The 21,213-nt window shown below is 38.2% G+C and overlaps 1 protein-coding gene across 1 annotated transcript; it reads right to left on the bottom strand.

Moving 5' to 3' along the window:
* Positions 1 to 16,480: 16,480 nt before the first annotated feature.
* Positions 16,481 to 19,021, bottom strand: LOC124918175. The gene is made up of 4 exons (XM_047458383.1): positions 18,809 to 19,021; positions 18,520 to 18,688; positions 17,557 to 18,306; positions 16,481 to 17,439 (listed from the first exon to the last, which is right to left on the bottom strand). Exons 1-4 carry the CDS (start codon positions 19,019 to 19,021, stop codon positions 16,481 to 16,483), a joined length of 2,091 nt encoding a protein of 696 aa, XP_047314339.1.
* Positions 19,022 to 21,213: the final 2,192 nt, after the last annotated feature.

Here is a 21,213-nt window from a genome sequence, read left to right as displayed (position 1 = left end):
CTACATCCTTTCCAAAAGTAAAAAAAATAAAAATCTACATCCATCTTGGCACTCATTTTATTTTCAAGGGGGTGTTGGCTTCCATATCTTATTTAAAACCTTTATGTTCTCCTGAAAAAAAATTGTTTTATAATCTTAACTTGATATAATTATTTTAGCTCCAAAAAGAAAACCAGGATTGTGGATTTCCTTATGCCATTACTCTTCATGGTTTACATGCTAGGATTTTGTCACCTTGTTTTCGGATCTCTTGATTATATTGTCCCTTTAAACTTGGTGTTTAATATTACTAGACATTTCGTATTAAGAGGTAGTATTTGTGCTTTAACATGTTTAAAATAGATGCATGGACATTTTTTGAAGTTGCTGAAAGATTGAAGACAATTTAGGAAGAGAGAGTGATAAATTAATTTATTTTGATATTGATCAATGTTGGAAATGATAAAATATTTATGCTGAAATTACATAGGAACAAACACAAAATATAAAATGCGAAATAGTTCCATGAGAGGTCAAACAACACTCCTATGTTCACCAATACAATAAGGGACCAACTTTTTATAAAACTTTTTTTTGTTTTCATTAAAGGAAGTGGCGATTGGTTTATTAACCAATCGCTAAATTTTGTTTTTTTTATAAAGGAAATTGCCATTGGTATACTAACCAATTGCCAGAGACTAAAGGGAAATTGTGATTGGTAGACTAACCAATCGCCATAGGGAAATTGCGAGTGGACATTCACCAATCGCCGTTGCCAATTAAGGCAACAGCTAGACCACCTATGCCGATTGATGGCGATTGGTTTTTGACCAATCGCTATAGTCTTTGAGCGATTGGTTTGGATGTGAATAGCGATTGGTTTACCAATTGCTAGAAGGTCTTTTTTTACTATTGAAGGTTTTCGGTGATTCGTCTGTTATCCTTGAGCATATATTTGTAGTAGAAAGAAACCAACGGTCAAATCTTCTTTGTGGACACGTGGCAATTGTCCGTTGGAAGGCCTCCCACAGTACCAGATATCAGTAGACTTTGAGCAAATGGATCGTGGCTGTATCGAACTGGTAGTGCGTCGAATATCCTCTTAATATTGCCTTGTAATGGAAAAACCATTGGAAAAACATTTGCGTATGTGGCGTTCGTTCATTTGATACAATTAGCTGGCTTGTTAGACTACACAGAAGTGAGTGGATTAGGAGTAGTAGACAACTAGTTGATCGTGGTTATACATATGCTTTCTTCAGACGGCGACTTAAGCAAGGCATTAGACGTGCTCCATTAGACTTAGTCTAAGGGAGTTAGACGTCCTCGTCTAATTGCGTGTCCCATTAGACCAAGTCTAATGGAGTTAGACGTCCTCGTCTAACTACGCATCCCATTAAACCAAGTCTAATGGAGTTAGACTACCACGTCTAACTTCGCATCCCATTAGACAAAGTCTAATGGAGTTAGACTACCACGTCTAACTTAGCATCCCATTAGACCAAGTCTAATGTAGTTAGACGTTCTCGTCTAACTACGCATCCCATTATACCAAGTCTAATGAAGTTAGACTACCATGTCTAACTTCGCATAGCATTAGACCAAGTCTAATGGGGTTAGACTACCACCTCTAACTTCGCATCCCATTATACCAAGTCTAATGGCGTTAGACTACCACGTCTAATTCCGCATCCCATTAGACCAAGTCTAATGGAGTTAGACGTCCTCGTCTAACTACGCATCTAATTAGACCAAGTCTAATGGAATTAGACTACCACGTCTGACTTCGCATCCCATTAGACCAAGTCTAATGGAGTTAGACTACCACGTCTAACTACGCATCCCATTAGACCAAGTCTAATAGAGTTAGTGTATCACGTCTAACTTTGCATCCTATTTGACCAAGTCTAAAGGAGTTATACTACCACGTATAACTTCGCATCCCATTAGACCAAGTCTAATGGAGTTAGACTACCACGTCTAACTATGCATCCCATTAGACCAAGTCTAATAGAGTTAAACTATCACGTCTATCTTCGCATAGTCATGCACCTACACAAAACCAAATAGACAACTTAACTTTATTCACAACTAAGTTTTAATAAAAAATCATCAAAATAAGGTCGACATAGAATAATCTTATTTTAGTCAAAATAATTTGACCCAACACGAAGCATGTATCTTTGGCTTGAAGCTAGATCATGAGAAAGTAGCTAGAGTGGTAGGAGATTCTAACTTAGTCATTTCACAAGCTAAATGTGAATGGAAAGTAAAAGGAGAAAACTTGATGCCCTATCATCAGCACTTATCCATTCTGATAGTTAAGTTTGAACATTTAACGTTCACGCACGCTCTAAGGAGTCAAAATCGATTTATAAATGCCTTGGCCACGTTAGTAGCCATGACTTAAATTCTAGAAGGAAACAAGTTCAAGACCTTGAAGATTCGAAAAAATAAAAAATAAGAATTCAAAAAAAAGACGATAGCCAACACTAAAGTGGCGCCTAAAGTATGTTTCGAGCCTCTATATAAGTACGTTGAACATGGTGAATATTCTCAACATTTCTAGTAAAGAGAGAGGAGAGCCTTGCGTCAATACGCAACAACCTACATGTTACTTGTAGAAAGCTATATCAACGATTCTTCGATGGTCAAAATATGTTGTGCATTGACCAACCTCAAGCATCCAAGATCATGGAGAAAGAACATGCAGAAACATGTGACCCACACATGAACGGATCAATACTTGTAAAGAAGATTCTTTGCTTCGTCTATTACTTGTAGAACATGGAACATAAATGTTTAGACTATGTCAAGAAGTATCATCAATGTCAAGTATACGTTAACTTGAAGCACACTTCAACATCCTTACTATACAACATGATGTCACCATGGCTATTTTCAACATGGGGGATATATATCATCGAGAAGATTTATCATCACGCTTCAAATGGAAACGAGTTCATCCTTGTAGCAATTGACTATATCACCAAGTGGGTCGAAGAACAATCTTACAAGGACCTCATATAATCATATGTTGCAAAGTTCATACGCAACAACATCATTGCAAGATACAGAGTTCCTCAAGCCTTTTTCTTAAACAATGGTGGACACTTCTAGGGAGAAGTACTCAAATTACTAGATGAATATCACATTGAACACCACAAGTCATCACCTTATCACCCACATATGAATAGTACTATAGAAGATGTAAATAAGAATGTTGTCACAATCATCAAGAAGATGACGAAGACTTATAAAGATTGGCATGAGAAGCTTTCATATGCCCTTTGGGGCTGTAGAACTACCATTAGAATGTGCATAGGAGATATTCCATTTGTGTTAGTCTATGGAATGGATGTAGTGCAACATATCGAAATCGAAGTCTCTACCTTGAGAATATTCATCGAAACACAAGTAGCGGAATAAGATTGGTATAAGACTCGATACAATCATTTAGCCCTTATGGAAGACAAGAAGTTAGACGCGTTATGTCACATGCAAACTATTAGGATCGGATCGCCGAGGGAGACTTAGGGTCTGACTAGGACGAACGCTTACACAACACGTCGGGTGATATTAACTCGATTAGAAGTTAATATCGATCTCCATACTACGCAAATTGTCACAAACTCTTGAACCGAGTTCATGTGCGAAATAGTTCGTTTCATCTTGAAGCAACACACACACGGTTTAGACAGCGATAACGAGGTATGGAGAGGATAGAAAACACAATACAAGATTTATGGATGTTCGGAGATAAAACTCCTACGTCACCCCTTCTTCTCAAACCTTGAGAAGAAATTGTTAGGATCTAGGTAGCCGCTGGAGGACCGGGGTTGGACCGGTTAGCGGTTCTCACTCAAATGGTGGTGATTAATCCGGTTAGAGATTAACACCGGGGTTTCAATACTACACAAACTGTCACAAACCCTTGAACTAAGTTCAAGCGCGGAAGAGGTTTGTTTCAGGTTGAAGCAGCACACTTGTATGATAGGCAGAACCGGTTTCGGATGATGAAGGTTAAAGAGAATGGTGGGTCGGTTTCGGTAACCTGGTGATTCGGCTTAGATGAAGTTAAGTAGGTTGAAGCGGTACGGATAGGTTAAATGGAACCGACAGAAAGTAAATAACAAGACAGGTTTTATGGATGTTCGGAGATGAAACTCCTACGTCACCCCTTCCTCTCGAAACCGCGAGAAGGATATTCACTAAGGAATACAAGTACAATCCGATCAAGACTTATTTTCTGCTTGATAACACTCTTACAATTTGCACCGAAATGGCAAAACACACACTTCAACTTTTGCACTTAGGCTCTTCTAGAGAGAGAACACACTCTTATCACTTGTAAATTAAATGTTCACTGTGTCCCGCTTAAGTCACTTGTCCCGCATTTACTCTTCTTCAACTGCCCCTTTTATAGGTGAAATATGTCAACGGTCATATTTCACTTCCTTGAATCTGATTGGCTGAGCAGAGGTGCAGGGGTTCAGTGATTCAGTGATTCAGACCCTACGGTCGTCTCTTTAGACCTGGCGGTCAATCTCAGACCTGGCAGTCTGTTCTTCCGGTATGTAAGACAAACCTGCTAGGTTTGTCTTTTACTCAATGTGGACATTGTCTGTTAGACAGGTGTCTGTACTTGGAAGATCTCCTTTCTGACTTATCTCAAAGTGGAAAGATCTTGTAGGACTGTCTTCTGCAGCCTGCAGACATTCCTCAGACTTGTATAGATATGTAAGTGTTCAGTCTGTTCCTTTGGTATCATACACAACAGATACCCGAATTGTCTTCTTGTACTTGGTCGGTTATTTGTCTTTATCCGGACGGCTTCCGGTGTGAATGGTTTAACCGGACTGCTTCCGGTTATTTCTCTGCCTTGTGGCTGGTCGGCTGTTTGATGTTTCCGGTTTTAAGCTTTGGCCGATCCTTTCTTTGTGCGGTCATGTTCCAAGTATTCTTGGTCGGTTTAGTAGCTTGACCGGCTAGTTTTTTTAGCCGGTTCTTTTGTTTGACCGGTCCGGTTCCTTGTTCCTGCATAAAAGATTTATTTATGTTAAGTTCTGTGAACCGGTCTAATTTTATCCTATTAGAAATTCACTAAGAATATTCAACACATTTTACAACACGTCAAATAACTGAGGCTTATTTATTGCTCGTTATTGATTTACAACTTTCTTTTCTTACACATAATGAATGGAATTGTAATACACTTAACTATTTAGACAGTATGTTGACAAGAACAGTTTAAGGCTTTTTCGATTTGATTGTTATCTCTCCCTGTTACTTGTTCTTGAATGTTGTATCTGCTTAGGTTTAATCGTATCAGTATCTTGCTATTGTTCTTCAAGCTTCTTAAGTAGTGAGAATATGACAACGGTCATATTTCTCATACAACGGATACCTGCATGGTAATTCTTGATTTTGATTGGTCGGTCAACAAAAAACTACATGGCATTAAATGCGGTTGACACTTCCCAAAAAGCAATATAGCCGGCCAGTTTTGTCTTCTCTTGACTTTTTCATATGGAGCGGTTTGACAAATACTTGCTCCTTGGGGATTGCTGTTGGACTTATACTAAACTAGGTACCTAATCACTTTTGACAGTCTTCTACTTCCCAAAGGCTATCATCAGACTTGTATCAAAATGGAAACAACACAGTCTGCATATTTGAAGGTTTCCTTCTGCCTATTCCCAAAGTAATCTGATTGCAATAAAATGAAAACTTCCAACAGTTCCATATCTTTGATTTGGTCTGTTAAACTGCCAGTTATTTTGTACGGATTGTGCTAAGTATTGTGCCGACCGGACGTCCTACCAGTTTGTTGTTTTAATATCGGTTGACCGGTCCTACTACCGAAGAGTGAAAACTGATCTTTGAAGTATGGGTTTACTAATCCTTTAGTTGAACGGTAAATTCATTTGAACCGATCTTCTACTTGATTTTGTTGAACAGAGCTGAAAAGATAGATTGGAGAATTTCGGTTTGCGCCACCTCTATTATATTGGTCGACCGGTCCCGAGTGATAAGGTTGATTTAAGAATGTGACTGATCCATGTGTTTCCTACACCAATAGTGAATTTAGTTAAGTTCTTTAGATAGTTAATTACCTACTAATTAACTATCTAATTTATCTAACACAAACATATCAAAGGTAAATGTCCAAAACATTCAATAAGAAAGTAATGTTTTGGGACATAAAAGAAGGTGATGTAGTCCTAAAGAAGAATCTACTAATACTAGACCCCAAAGATAAGTTTCAAATCACGTGGGAAGGACCTTACCTTATGAAGAAGGTATTTCCAAGTGGCGCCACACAATTGACCACCTTAGACGGAGAAGAACTCTCAACACCCTTCAATGTCTAAAGCATGCGTGATAAAATCCATTCACAAAATTCCCAAATAGTTTAGACCTGATATCTCCTTATTATGAGAGTACGTGGGCAGTCTGGCATGGGTTCGGTCCCAATGAAAATAAAAACTTGAAACAAATATTCCAAAACCCTTATGTCAACACTAAGAGCATTTTTATTAAAATGAAAATGATTCAAAACAAAATGATGTTCATTTCAAAATCAACTCTCTAGCATCAAATAAAAAAATCATCTACATAGAGTTCAAGCCAATGGGAACTTAAGATCTCCATCTATAATCAAACCCCAAGTGAAGCGATGAATACTAGGGACATTTGTTAAAATAAAATGTGTTTAAGAAAGGATGAGGACATTTGAACCATCTGGTGTAAAAGGTGAAGCGATGAATAAGAACTTAAGAAAAAAGTAGGGATGCGGGAAAGACATTTCTCCCCAACGAGTGTCTCCTAACAAGCTGATGTAACTAGTAAGATTCGAGCAAAATTATTGGCAAACGGATTTACCTAGAGCCCAAACATAAGCTTAAACTGATGATTTTTAAGAGGGAGCTCACAAAAGACAAATACCCAAACTTGAAACCATGTTGTCCACAGAGGTAGCATCTCGTCTCAAATAGTGGTCGAATGCAAAGTCTAATGCCTTAATAGAAAAAAAATTGAATCAAATAAGACTGTGTTGGTTGCGATACGAAATAAAATACTATTGTTCACTTAGACTCTCGTCTATTTTCCAAGCAAAAACAAAGTGTTTGAGTCTATCAGATACACCCCAATCATAATGAAAATAGGTTGGAGAAAAGAAAATACTCATAGAGGATGAGATTTTAAAATTATTATTTATTTTTCATCTAGACTCTCATCTAAATTGCTAAGCAAAAATGAGAATGTATGGATTCTATAAAATATACTCAAAGTATAAAAGAAGACCCAAAGACCTTAGAATTTAAAGCACGATAGCCTCTAAGTCTAAGAAGTGAGACTAAACCTCTTGGTGCATGGTTGAAATATTAAATATAATATGAACTTCCAAATTATTTTTGAGCAAACAAATCCCTCAAAGAACTCAGGGAAAACATCATGGCAAAAAACAAGTCCTTATAGCGATGACATTAATCTCGAAGAATGTTAGTTGCACGCGGTCTCCTCGTGACATATTTCAAGGAACAATGTACGCAACCTATATGTGTTTATTTCATCTCCCACATCCACGATGTTTTCTATAAGCGGGTATATATATTATGTGTCTACCAATTTTAGGGTTCACCTAACGTCTTTTGTTGTATGGCATGAAAGGCTCTGTTGCAAAGAGTAGATTTATCTATTCGAATACTTCGTCTTGAAGAGTGGTTTGTGCGATACGAAATTAGTCGGTCTCATTTCTTACTTATCCTTTATAGTGTTCTACCCACGAAGGGGACACAATGAAGGATTTGGATGGTAAACACAACCCGTGCAGTTTTAGAAGAAAAAAAACTATTTCTATGAAAGTTATGCTATAGAACCTTGTGGCTTACCTTTCTCTCAAATCTCACAAAAAGTATATAATATGACTACCCATATAGGATTTTGTCTTATTTATTTGAGATGAGGAACCAAAGTGGAGTTGTATATCATAAATCTTTCTCGCTTGGCTCGTATAGGTTCTAGATTAGTACGTGTACAAAACGTAGTAATTCGGTTGATTTTAAGAGTCACCACTTTAGTTACTTCACAAAGAAACTAAAGAAAATGAAAAAGAAGATTCACGGATTAAGGATCCAGTGCTTGGTTACGTATGAGGAAAGGGTCGTAGTAGTTATGTCATTGCGCCTATTCAGTGGGAAAGTCTCTACTCGAATGTAGTTGGAAAATTATTTGTGAAGGACGTTACATGTTTGTATTCTGAGTTCATAATTTTCTTCCTTGTATATATCCTAACCTCGTATCTAATCTACAATGAATAATTCTGGCTCTAATTAAATTTCGATAAAGATTGACATCAAGCCATTATAATTCTCTTGGTTTCTATTTAACGTGTCTTAAGTTTATTTAACAGGATGTCATATGTTTAGTTCAGAAGTGATTATAAACTCTCGTAAGGTTTTCCTAGACTAAAGAACATATAAATGAACCTTGAATGCACTCCTCGGGAACACATGTGAACCACAATGTGAGCTCTTGCTTTTCCTATTTGCATGGAAATTTATTTGTTTTTCTGAATTGTCAATATTTGTATCAAAACGACTTCATGAGTGTATCGAGATGTGGATTAAAGAATGAAAAGGGGATTTGGAGCCCCTAAGTATGCAACAATCAAAATCGAGAATTTTCTCATAAAGGTTGGAAAATCTCGAAAGTTTTTGTGCATATCGAATATATTTTTAGGAACACTTTGCACTTAATTTCGGAATTTTGGGGAGTTGTGAGACTCTCGATATTACTTCGCTAAAATGAGCGTTTTCTGAAAGTGTTCTGAAAAATCTGAAAATTTTCAAGGAGGTCAAAAATAATTTTATGAACCTACTCCAAAATTTTATAATCTGGGATATGCAGCTCAAAATATGAGAGTTTCAAAATAAGTCGTTTTTCAAATGAGCCCCCAAATTTAAGGAAAAATATTATTATTGTTGAAAATAATATTTTTGACCATCCCTGAATTTTTGAATTTTTTCTAAAATTATTTAGAGACTCCATTTGAAAAAACAAGGTTGTTTGGTATAAAATAAACTAAACAATACCTAAGGAATTTCCCAAAAATATGAAAATTTAAACTTTATATCCAAAATTAGACAAATATAAAGTTTGAGGGTCGAATTGCACTTGAGCAATAGTCCAATGATCAAATTGATTCAGATTTATTGAAAATAACCTAAATTTTGAAGTTTGAGGTCAAAATTGCACAAGACAGTTAGTTGGAGTGAAAATCTAATCCATAATTAAATAATTAATTTAGAATTAAAGTTTCTAGGCACATTTAACAGAGTTTGGAGTTTGAGGGCGAAATTGACTACACCTCGGAACTTCGAGGAATCGTAAAAATCAAACAGAACATCGTTCATCGTCTTCCTCTTTGTCTGCTTCCAGCCTGTTGGTTCCCGATGCCATAGATGCTCAGGGAGATTCCTCGATTGACCTCACATGTTCGAAAATCACCTCAGAATCATCTTAGTCTCCGTCGCTTAGTTATTCATCTAGAGGCTCTTAGATACCCACGTCGAAGAACAAAGACGGACTATGTTTTTCTAATCTGAACTTTGAACTTCCCAGTGGACATCGTCTCGCCACATAGCTACTTTGGAAGATGGGAGCTCATTGATACGAAGGCTCGCAAAAACAATGGAGATCTCAAATGATGTTTTTAATTCATCAGAATGAAGAACAAAGGAATCAAAAAATAATTCCTTTGCTAATTTGAAAATGAGTCGGTAGTTACCATCTACAATTTCCTATTCATTGATGCATTGGTCCCATGGACAACACAAGAGTACTACACTTCTTCCAAAGCCTCGAATGATTCTAGCGTGTTTAGAAATTCTCACAAGGTGCCCTAGAACTTCTCTGAAGAACTGGTCGGCAAATTCTTCATCTGGCGACATAAAAGATGATTCTAGCGTGTTTAGAAATTAAGAAACGAGGCTAGCTAATACCTAGAATCTTCCTAGGACTAAACTCAATCTACCTAAAACACTAGCAGGTAAGGTAAAACAAACATTCAACAAACATAATCTAAATAAACAATTGAACTATAAATTAATCAAATAAATTGCATAAGTTCAGCTCAATGTCGACGTCGGTGTACAGAGCCGACGTCTTCAATATATTGAAACATAGCTAGATTAAAGAAACACACCTAAAGAAACAAAAGAACCGAAGCTAGAATTGAACTCGTCGGCGAAGTTGTTGTTTTCACCAGAATCACCTTCAGCTTTCTCTTGAATTAGTTGACTTCTCTCCAAGCTTACTCTTTGTCTCTAGTGTGTGTGTAAACTTAGAAACATGAAATCCTCTTTTCAATTTAATGAGGTAACATCCTAAAATACCTTTGGACAAGGGTAACTTAGACATTTAGTTTTTAGGAAACCGATAACTTAATTAATGAGTTAAACTCACCTATTTCCCTACTCAGCCGAGTTCTGGCCGAATTTTTCTTATAAGTAACCGGTTAGGCTACACCTTGAGCCTTTGATTGAGCCAAATGGTCAAGTGTAGGTCGAGTTACCCTTTTTTGAAGTTAAGCATTTCTCTGTCTCGATTTTCAGTTGTCTCCAATTAACAAAAACATCAAATAGATATAACTCTTTACTCAAATAACCATTGAGGTTAAGAGAGGATGCATTGAAAAGGTGTGTTTGTTAGCTACAACATTTGTATTGAAAAAATCTTTTAGATTGGCTAAAAATCCATGCAATTCTTGATGGAACGCTAGTGGTCTCAAATCAATAGCTTGACTTACGGGCGACTTAGTGTGGGTTTTAGGTCAAACCATGAGTGCTACTTGGTATTAAAAGAAATCTAACCTAATGACCTTTCCAAATGGTTGAGACAATCAAAATATATGAATTTTAAAAGTCACAATATAGTTCAGTTCGCTCCAGGACTGAAGTGGGTGACTTTGATTCAGGTTGTTGTACTAAATTGACGACCTTATATGTTGAATGGAGTTACAGGACCTTTGTCATTCGAAGGGTTTTCCTCTTAGCTTTCCAGACATAGCTCACAATTCAAATTTGAACAATAACTTTAAATATGAATTATACACCACAGACATGTCCGTTTTGATCTCGTCTTGGTCACATCGTCTTGTACCGCCAATTTTAAGGGATTAAAAGCATCGAATCGAATTTGAATACAATCGAACCAAATCATCAAAGATCATCCAATTCTATTGAGTATAGTGATCTAGGTAAATTTTCCAAGTTAATGATGCTTACCGGATTTGCACAACAAACCCAAGCGCCAAACACACACATTTGGGTATTTTTTTCAAATAATTCGCATTTGGCATCAACATGATGTCGTCGTCCACATTTTAATTCTTTTAAGGCGTGCGATAACTTCGTTGACTCGTTTAGTTCAACTCAGTTTTTGAATTTTTACACTTTTGAAGGCCTTCAACACAAAATTGCAAATATCAATATTATACTTAAAATTCATAATTTTTTGAACCGGTTAATCTAAACATATCAGGTCTCCTAAATTCTAATTTTTTATAAAAAAAATAGCATTTGGACACACAAATAAACCACGAAGTGGTTGTTTGGTAAACTTTGTCCAACAATAATATTATACTCCAAGATCATGATTTTTCACAACGGTCATTTTGAACGTATTAAAATATCTAAAGCTCGAGTATTTTTGGAAATTGGCATTTGGACCGCTACTCAAGGGTCGTTCTAGGCCAATTAGTCTGAAGATGATGATCTAAGAATCCTTTATTTATGTATTAGAATTGATTGGCATTGATTTAAAGTAACCATAATCACTCCCCAATATAGTTTCAACAAATACAGATTTTTTTCACAAAAATGAATGAATTGAAGAAGAGAAGGGTAGTATGGTCGAATATAGTTCCTAAATGAATTGATCATGTTCTAAATATCTTAAAATAGATATAGGTAATCTTAGAACCTAATTTAGTGCTTTAATTCAGATCTTGGATTTTCCAGTCAAAATCTTGGCCTTTTGGCCACCCGACCATAATTGTTCTTAGCGGATGATGATCTTAGTTTGATTTAAATGAGTTCTAAACGGTGTAAAGAATTGACTCATGCCATTAGTTTTGAGTTTGGAGTTATAAATCTAAAATCGCCATTCAAAAGAAGTTAGGCATTCATTTGTTTCTTGTTAATCATTTTGACTATGTCGATAAAGGTAGCGACCGGAGATTGTATGACTTGGCTTGATTTCTAACCGAGAGACAGATTCCTTTTACGCTTGAAAGACGGTCGAGAGATAAAAAAGAAAATTATGTGTATCCAGGGGATCGAACGTTTAACCCAAAATTACATCAGCCTTAGGTTAAACATAAATATTCATATTTTTCCAAAGATGCTCTATATCCCAAACCAACCACCAAAGCTCACAAGCCTCTATCAGACCACAGATCTATCCAAACCTCGACCCAAACCATCACATCTTTTGAATTCTTATATGAACTAAGCAACAGGCTTAAACACAAGCCTAGCTTAGGACCTAATGGCTTCCCATCTCTCAATTTAATTCCATTTTATATTTTAATTCTTAAATGATTTTATTAAATTCCGAATAATAGTAAATAGTTTAAAATATTTTTCATAATAAATCTGTAAGTTTCTTAATTTTAGGACAAATCTAGAATATTTTTTCAATTTTATTATACTTCATGAGCTCATAACTTAAGTTATATAACTTTAAAAAATATGACAAAAATTACTATTATTGTTTACCATAATAGTAAACACGATCATCATAATATTCTTTACCATTTGATGTACTAACTTCAATTTTGAAATGATTTCAGGTTTTCACCATTTTTTACCCTCTCTCAATACATGTATACCTAATTATTGTTCATACATATTTTTCCCATGAGATGCTAGAACTATGTTATGACATTGGAAATATATGTTATGTTTAAATCATTATTTTAGTGTAAAATTTTCATGTCTCCCAATATAAACTAGTAGTTTATTAGTAAAGACTGTATTTTAGACAAGCACATGTGACATAGCGACGAAACTCTTTCCCAAGCGTAATAAAGCACCAAACTTTAAAGAATGTTTATTATTTTAAAGATTCTTATAATATAAATTATGTGGAAACTCTAAAATTAAAATAGAAAAGCAGATTCAAAAGGTCAGTTTTTAACATTCTTATGCGGACTGATTTTAGGGAGTACGCCATTATAAAGTTGATGTTTTTGGTAAGAAGAAAAATTATCTAATATATATCCAATTTGATCATAATCGGTACATTTCTAATGTTGATTACCACCACTATTATTTCTACAGCGGTTCCCGTCACGAGAAAATGAATTATTTCTAAATTGGAGGTTATTGGGCCGATAATTTAACCTAGCCCTACTTAAATTATTAGGTATGTTGTTGTTGGACCTATATAAAGGCGGTCTGCTCCAGCTTCCACTAAACCTGGACCCTAATACATTGTCATCAAAATTTTGTGCCCTATAATATTTAGAAGGCTCAGAAGTTGATCTCATCCATCACGACAATGGATGTCCATAGCATTTCCTTCCAGCTCTTTTATTTCATCCTAAATTAAGATTGGAAGAAGCAATGGTGGTGACATAATGCGCCAGCTCTAATTGTTGTTTGTGTTTGAGGAGAAGTTCGGTGAGTTCCTCGACACTCGTCGGTTTGAAGCAGGTGATTACAACAACCATTAAGACTTTGTATTATGGGTCAAGGTCGCTTAGGGTATTAGTGCTTAGGGTATGAGTGAACATATCGAGTTCATAAATTCTATAACCAATTTTTGTAAGCGAATATATTATTTATTGTATATATTGAATGAATTCATTCATTGATTTATTACATTTGTTATGTGTCTTGAGTTTTAGTCGCAACTGAAATAGACAAGCTCTAGATTGTGTTTTGAACATTCTTTATCGTGTAAACTAAAGGCATGAAGAGGTCTCACATGAATCGCCAACAAATTGAGTAAGAATTGAATATGATAGAGTAAAAAGAAGTCAACTTATGATTCAATGTTCTTTCTACTCTCATTCTTCAAACTTGGGTTTACGAGTGTAAATGAGTCGAGTCGAGTCGAGCCGAGTATCATACTACTCAAACTCGACTCGAATTACATTATAAATACTCGAACTCGAACTTGAGCTCGATCGAGTACCAAAATTTATACTCGAACTCGGCTTGATGACAATTCGAGTTACTCGAGCTTGAACTCGAAAGTTAAATTTTATTAATTAAAATTATAATTTACCACTAAATAATATCTCAAACATAATATAATATATATTTGACAAACTACACATATATAATCATAACATTATTTTAAAATAACAAATATAAATACCATCACATAATTTAAAGATAACAAATGTTAATTCAATCACAAACATCATTTATAAATTACAAAACAAAATTGAATATTTAGAAGATGTTCATCACAAATACTAAAAGTTACAAAATGAAATTTGTTGAATATTTATAAGATTCTTGTTGCTTCATCACTCAAGGAATTTGAAGCGCAATTTCTTTAATCTTTGGCTCTTTCTGTACACAAGAAAATACATTTAAAATAAAAAGTATATTACTAATTTTTAAATTTAAAAATTTACCTTTGTCTTTTTCTTCACTCCATGAAGGCACCTACACCAATCTCCTGCACACATTAATACTTGTATTGTTTCTGGAGTTATTGATGAACGATAAGCATCAATGACCCTCATTCCAGCACTAAATGTTGATTCAGAAGACAATGTGGTTATTGGAATTTCCAAAATATCTCGGCCCATCTTTGACAATATCTTATATGTTAGCCTACTCACTTTCCACCATTCTAAGCAATGAAACTGTTAGGATCTAGGTCGCCGCTGGAGGACCGGGGTTGGACCGGTTAGCGGGTTTCACACAAAAGGTGGTGATTAATCCTGTTAGAGATTAACACCGGGGTTTCAATACTACACAAACTGTCACAAACCCTTGAACTAGGTTCAAGTGCAGAAGAGGTTTGTTTCAGGTTGAAGCAGCACACTTGTATGATAGGCAGAACCGGTTTTGAATGATATAGGTTTGAAAGTTGATGGGTCAGTTTTTGTAACCTGGTGATTCGGTTTGGATAGAGTCAAGTAGGTTAGAACGGTGTAAAGTTAGTACAGGTCGGTTAGAAAACGGAGCCGGCAGAAAAGAAATAACACGACAGGTTTTTATGGATGTTCGGAGATAAAACTCCTACGTCACCCCTTCCTCTCGAAACCGCGAGAAGGATATTCACTAAGGAATACAAATACAATCCGATCGAGACTTATTTTCTGCTCGATAACACCCTTACAATTTACACCGAAATTGTAAAATACACACTTCAACTTTAGCACTTAGGCTTTCTCTAGAGATAGAACACACTGTTATTACTTGTAGATTGAATGCTCGCTATATCGCTTGTGTCCCACATTTACTCTTCTTCAACTGCTCCTTTTATAGGTGAAATATACCAACAGTCATATTTCGCTTTCTTGAATCTGATTGGCTGAGCAGAGATTCAGTGATACAGACCCTGCGGTCATCTTTTCAGACCTAGCGGTCAACTCTACTGACTTTGCAGTCTGTTCTTCCGGTGTGTAAGACAAACCTGCTAGGTTTGTCTTTTACTCAATGTGGTAAATGTTGGTTAGACAGTTGTCTGTACTTGGAAGATTGCCTCTTATTTATCCTGAAAGTGGAAAGATCCTGTAGGACTGTCTTCTGCAGCCTGCAGACTTTCCTCAGACTTGTATGAATATGGAAATGTTCAGTCTGTTTCTTTGGTATCATACTCAACAGATACTTGAATTGTCTTCTTATGCTGGTCGGTTATTTGACTTAACCGAATGGCTTCCGGTGTGATTGGTTTAACCTGACAGCTTCCGGTTATTCCTTTGCCTTGTGGCTGATCGGTTGTCTGGTGTTTCCGGTTTTTAGCTTTGGCCGATCTTTTCTTTGTTCGGTCATGTTCCGAATGTCCCTGGTCGGTTTACTATCTTGACTGGTTAATCTTCTTAGCCTGTTCATTTGTTTCACTGGTCCGGTTCCTTGTTCCTACAAGAAAGGTTTATTTATGTTAAGTTCTGTGAACCGGTCTAATTTTATCTAACAATTTCTACCTTTTTGATTATTTTATTTAAAATTATCAAAACCATGTAAGTTTGCAAACGTAGGCCGATTCTTTGTTTGACCGGATTTTTGAAACTGACTTGGGAGAGTTTTTCGAAAAATTTGGAATAATTTTGAGAAAAATTTTGGAAGGTTTATTTTCTTTTATCTTATCAATTTCTCCCTTTTTGATTATTTTATTTAAAATTATCAAAACCATGTAAAGATGCAAGTATAGGCCGGTTTCAAAAATAGCTTTATATATATAGAGAGAAATAACCGAAAATGTTATATAGACACAGAAATAAACATAGTTTAAGGAAAGTGAGCCCCTATTCTAAGTCGGAGAAATTGAAGCCGTCCATCATATCCTTGGTCCGTTTTCTCTTAGCCGGTTGCGGTTGACTGGCCGTATCGGAGACTCGTTGTCTTGTAGAACGCCGCTCTAGTTGCTCTTCATCTTCATCTTCAGTGTGAGTAGCCAGGTCCGGTTGATTTTCAATAACCGTTTCAGTGATCCTTTCCAGCAGCCCGGCTACTTGAGCCTTCTTTGATGTTTTCCTTTTCCGTTTTGCCGGAACCGAAGAGGGAGGGGCCGCCTTTTTCTTCTTGTGAGCGGTTGCAAATTCCTCAAGTCTTTCTCTTTCAGTATTTAACCGCTTTGCATCCTCCGCAGCTTGAGCGGCTATGGACTTTGCAAGTCCGGGATATCTAGCCGCTGTGTTTCGTGCACGTTCGGCTATTTCTTTTTCAGTAAGTCGCGGTGGCTCCTTTGCTATTCTTGCTTCTTCGTCCAGCGCATCCTGGACTTCCTTAGCTGCTCGAGCGTTGGCTTCCTCAACCGCTATGTCAGCATTGATCTTGGCGTTTATCAGCTCATTGACTTGTTCGGTTAGCGCCTTAAAGTCGGCTTCAAGCTTGTTGTTGCGGTCTTCAAGGCTCGCATTCTTCTTTTCCAGTTCTGAGACCCTGTCAAGTGTTGAGCCGACTAGGTCCTCAGTGACCTCTGTTAAGCGTTGCTCGGTTTGCCTTTCAAGCCGATCCAAGTCATCTACTATGCCGGAGGTCTTATCTTCCAAGGCCTTGGTTTGTTGAAGAAGATTGTTGCGCACAACTGTTTCGTCCCGGTAGTCAGCTTCGATGGCTGTGATCCGGTTCTCTGCCTTTACCTGATCATTCCTTGTCTTTTCGACAAATCGGAGTGCCAGGCGCACGGTTTTCTTGATTTTCTCCTCTAATGGGTGAACCGTTGAGTCTGCAAACTCTTGAATAAGGGTCTTGACCCTTTCTTCTGTGACGCCCGGTTCAGAAACCCCAAATTGTTCAGTTTCAAGTTACGCGGTGAGAGGAGTCTCCGTTCTTTCATTGGTCTCGTTTATGGCCGGATCCGCCCGAGGAGGTGTTGCACCATGATTCTGACCGTCATCGGTCTCAGGAGCTGGAGAGTGCGGTTTTTCTCGCTGTCTGACTACCGCCTCAAGCCGATCAATTTCTTCTGCGAATTCTCCTTTCGCTATCTCAAGTTTTTCTAACACCAAGACCTGTAAGTTAGCCTCCGGTGTTCCCTCGACGTACCTTTCCTTAATCTTCCGGATACATACGGTTAGCTTTTGTAGCCGAGCTCGCGGTCTCACGATGGTGCATCGGTCCAAGGCTTCGTGAAGGGTTTCGGCGTTTGTGAGGCTCATGACTGTTTCCTCTATCTCCTTCAGCCTTATGAAACATTGTTCGTCGGTTAGGCCCGGTAACATGTGTTTGAAAACTTTGTCGAATCGGTACTCGTGACATTCCCGGTATAATGCGCCAACCGCCTGAACTCGCAGTTCAATGTCCTCCAGGATCCGGCACGCTATAATATCGGCCTTCATCTGGTCGTTATCAGGGGAAGCCTCCTCCTCCTCACTGCTGTCTGCATCGGCCTCGGCGTTCTCAACACTTGCGCCAACACCGGTATTATCAGGACTTGTACCCGAATGTTCTTCTTCATTCGGTCCTTCTCTATCGGAAGGATTTTCCCCGGTTTTCTGTGACTCGGTTCGGTCAGACGTGGAAGCCGATTCTTCCTCATCCGAGAATACTATCTTCTCCTTGTCCTTGCTTTCGGACTTTTCTTTTGCTGGGGCCGGTTTCTTGGCGGCAGGTTTCTTCTTTCGGCCACCTGTAGAACCGGGGGCCGGCTGCTTCCTCTCCAGGAAATGTTTGGATCTTATTAACCTTCTTTATGGGATAATGACACTATGACCGGTGTTGATGTGATGATGGAGCAAGATTTTTCCAAGAGGGGTGGCGTATCCCCATGACCGTGCGGAGTCCGGATTCACCATGTCTTTCAAGTTGTGGAATATTTCCTTCGCCCAGTTGACTTTTGTACCTTCTATCAAACCGACTAGCATCTCGATCTTGGCCTTGGTGAGGCTGTTGTAATTTCCACCTCTCGCCTGAACCGACTTTGTGAAGATGTCACAAAGAGGTATGTACTCCGGGCGTAGTGTCGCTTTCTTACCGGATACTTTCACCGGTTCCTTGGTTGCTGAGAGAATCTGGCAGGCTGTCTCGAACGTTGTTGGTTCTAGATCCAACAAGGCATCTCGGTCGTTTGTTAGAAGGCGTAGGCTCTCCGCAACCGATTCTTCGGTTATCTCGAATTCAGTACCGCTAACAGTCGCGGTGATCTTGTCGCTAGATAGAGTTGCGGTGTTGAAGAATTCTTCAACCGCTTCTCTATATAGAATAAAGGGACCGCCGAGAAAATACTCAAGTCCGGCTTCGGTTACCCGTTTAATAACTTCCTTTGCTGCAGGCGTGCCCTTTTGTCGGATTTCCTCGAAATCCACCTGAAGCATGTGTTTGAACAAAGACGAGCCTCGACCCATCTTAGATGATTGAGAGGTTTTGAGAAGACAAGAGAATAGCCGCTGAGAGATTTTGAGAGCTTAGAGAGAGAAAGCTGATTCGCGTAGGAGTGAAATGAAATACCCAAGGACTCCTTATATAGGCGCGGTTTGGAAACCCAACCGTCCCATCAACATTTGGCGGGAGTTTTCCCTCCAAGCCAGAAAGGCGGCAATCTGTGGGCGGGAAGCCAAAAGGCGGTAATCCAAACGGCGGGAATTAATAGGCGGTAATCAAGAGGCGCCAATTCAATGGGCGGTAAACCAAGAGGTGGGAAGTTTGAGCGGGAATTTTCGGGCGGGAAATTTCCCTCCAAAATTTTCGATTTCGATTTTGATGACGCAGTCCTCTTTTGAAACCGTTTGCTGCTGCGGTGTTTAACTGGAGAGTTTGGTTTATCGAATTTTAACCGGTTATTTGAATAAGCAGAATTTTGCAATCTTTTGTGTTTAAGCGGTTTTCTTTGAGACCGGATAAGAGCGCGGTTATTTTGACAATGTTAACCGGTTACTTGGATATTCAGATTTTTAAGATGACCCGGTTATTTAGACTTAAAGTAGAATTATATTGAAGGAATATTACAGAATAGAAACCGAAAAGTGGATCGGTGTGAAAATAGACATACATAAGATGAAAAGATACAACTTATGTAATAACCACTTTAGAAAACCTTTCTTCCACCGCATCCATGTCAAGAATGTTCGAAGGAGATGCCGGTGTGCCCGGTCCAAATTCTGGCCGGTACTTGAGAATAAGCCGACTGATGTGAGGGGCATAATCGAGACCTTTCTTGGTTAGCACCATGGTTTTCAGGTTCTGAAAGATGACGGTTGACCAATTGATGGATGTGTTGCTAACAATATGGGTCATCATGTTGTATGTGTTCTTGGAGTAACGTTGATTTGGAGATTGACAGATGATAGATCGGGTTACAATCTCAAGAAGGAGTTGGATGTGATGAGCGAGGCGGGTTTTTAACCCATAGTTTTCCACCGGAACATCGGTTCCAGAGAAGAACAGTGCATGGTCAGCCGCCGTACTTCCCACATGGGTTGGAAAGTCAGAAAACCCATCTGTGGGCAAGTTGAATATGTAGGCAAATTCGGCTTCATCAAGCCAGAAAGTATGGTCTCTCACCGTGGAGATGATATAGTTGCCCCTGATGCAAGCGCTTCTGAAGAAGGTCTTAACATCCTCAATCAGTATGGGACCGGATTCTTCGAGAAAGGTTCGAAGTCCGTTGTCAATGAGAGATTCAAACATGATCTCCTTTGTTTCTACGTCCCAATGTTCCATACATGATTCGAAGTCGATGCTCAAGAAGTTTCCCAAGGTTCGAATCGGCATTATTCTGACTTTTGCTAAGAGAGAGATATAGTTCAAGAGATTTCAAGAGAGTTTTGTATTTTGAGTTGATTAGAGGATGGCCCTTTATATAGGTTCGGTTTTGGAGGGAAAATATTAGCATTGAATGTCAGTTTTGTCTCATTAAGAAAGAGAATATTTATGTTTCCAAAACGCATTGGGAAGGAGTTACTTTTAATTAAATGCGGAGCTCGAGGTGGGATTTGGTTGAAAAGTAACCAAGTTAGTTGGGTATTGATTACTCATGTAGTTGGGGGTTACCTCAATAATTAAATATTACTTTCCATTAATGACCCATGCAACAACAAACTGAGTAGTAACCGATAGACACCGAAAATGACTTAGGTTAGACCGAAAAGAACATAATTAAAGCCGAAATGATCATAATGATGTTGAAACAGAGATACACCCGGTGCGTGCAGCAAAATGACCGGGTGTAGAAAGGAATGACCTAATAACCGCTAGAGGTGACCGCACCGTTGGGGTTGTTGCGACAGTTCCTCCTTTTCCAATCTTTCTCAAACCGCTCATAGAAGGAGTTGGTTACTTCCTTGGTTAGCACTTGAGCTTGATTCAGACCTTCGCCCGGACAGGTCGGTACGCCAAGCTCAAGGAACAGACAGCTCAGTTGGGGAACGAGGCCGACTGTTCGAACGCTAATCATCCAGATTAGAACGTCGAACAGTACTCTTGATCAATTAACCGATGTCCCGGTGGTGATGGCAGCCATCATATTGAAGGATGCGGTACAGTAGGTATTTGTCACATCTCTCCCTAAGATGCTTCGATCTATCACATCATTGAGGAG

Source organism: Impatiens glandulifera, unplaced genomic scaffold, assembly GCF_907164915.1.
Source record: "Impatiens glandulifera unplaced genomic scaffold, dImpGla2.1, whole genome shotgun sequence".
NCBI classification, from domain to species: Eukaryota; Viridiplantae; Streptophyta; class Magnoliopsida; order Ericales; family Balsaminaceae; genus Impatiens; species Impatiens glandulifera.
Note: the sequence above shows the minus strand (reverse complement) of the source record. Positions and strands in the feature narration are given on the sequence as shown.

Excerpts from the sequence above, each read along its gene's own strand:
- LOC124918175 (XM_047458383.1), bottom strand. The coding sequence starts at position 19,021 with ATGGGTCGAGGCTCGTCTTTGTTCAAACACATGCTTCAGGTGGATTTC. Across the intron at positions 18,307-18,519 it reads GCTAGTCGGTTTGATAGAAG|GTGGCCGAAAGAAGAAACCT; the intron begins GTACAAAAGTCA and ends CCGGTTCTACAG. Across the intron at positions 17,440-17,556 it reads CGATGACGGTCAGAATCATG|AAGAAAGGGTCAAGACCCTT; the intron begins GTGCAACACCTC and ends CGGGCGTCACAG.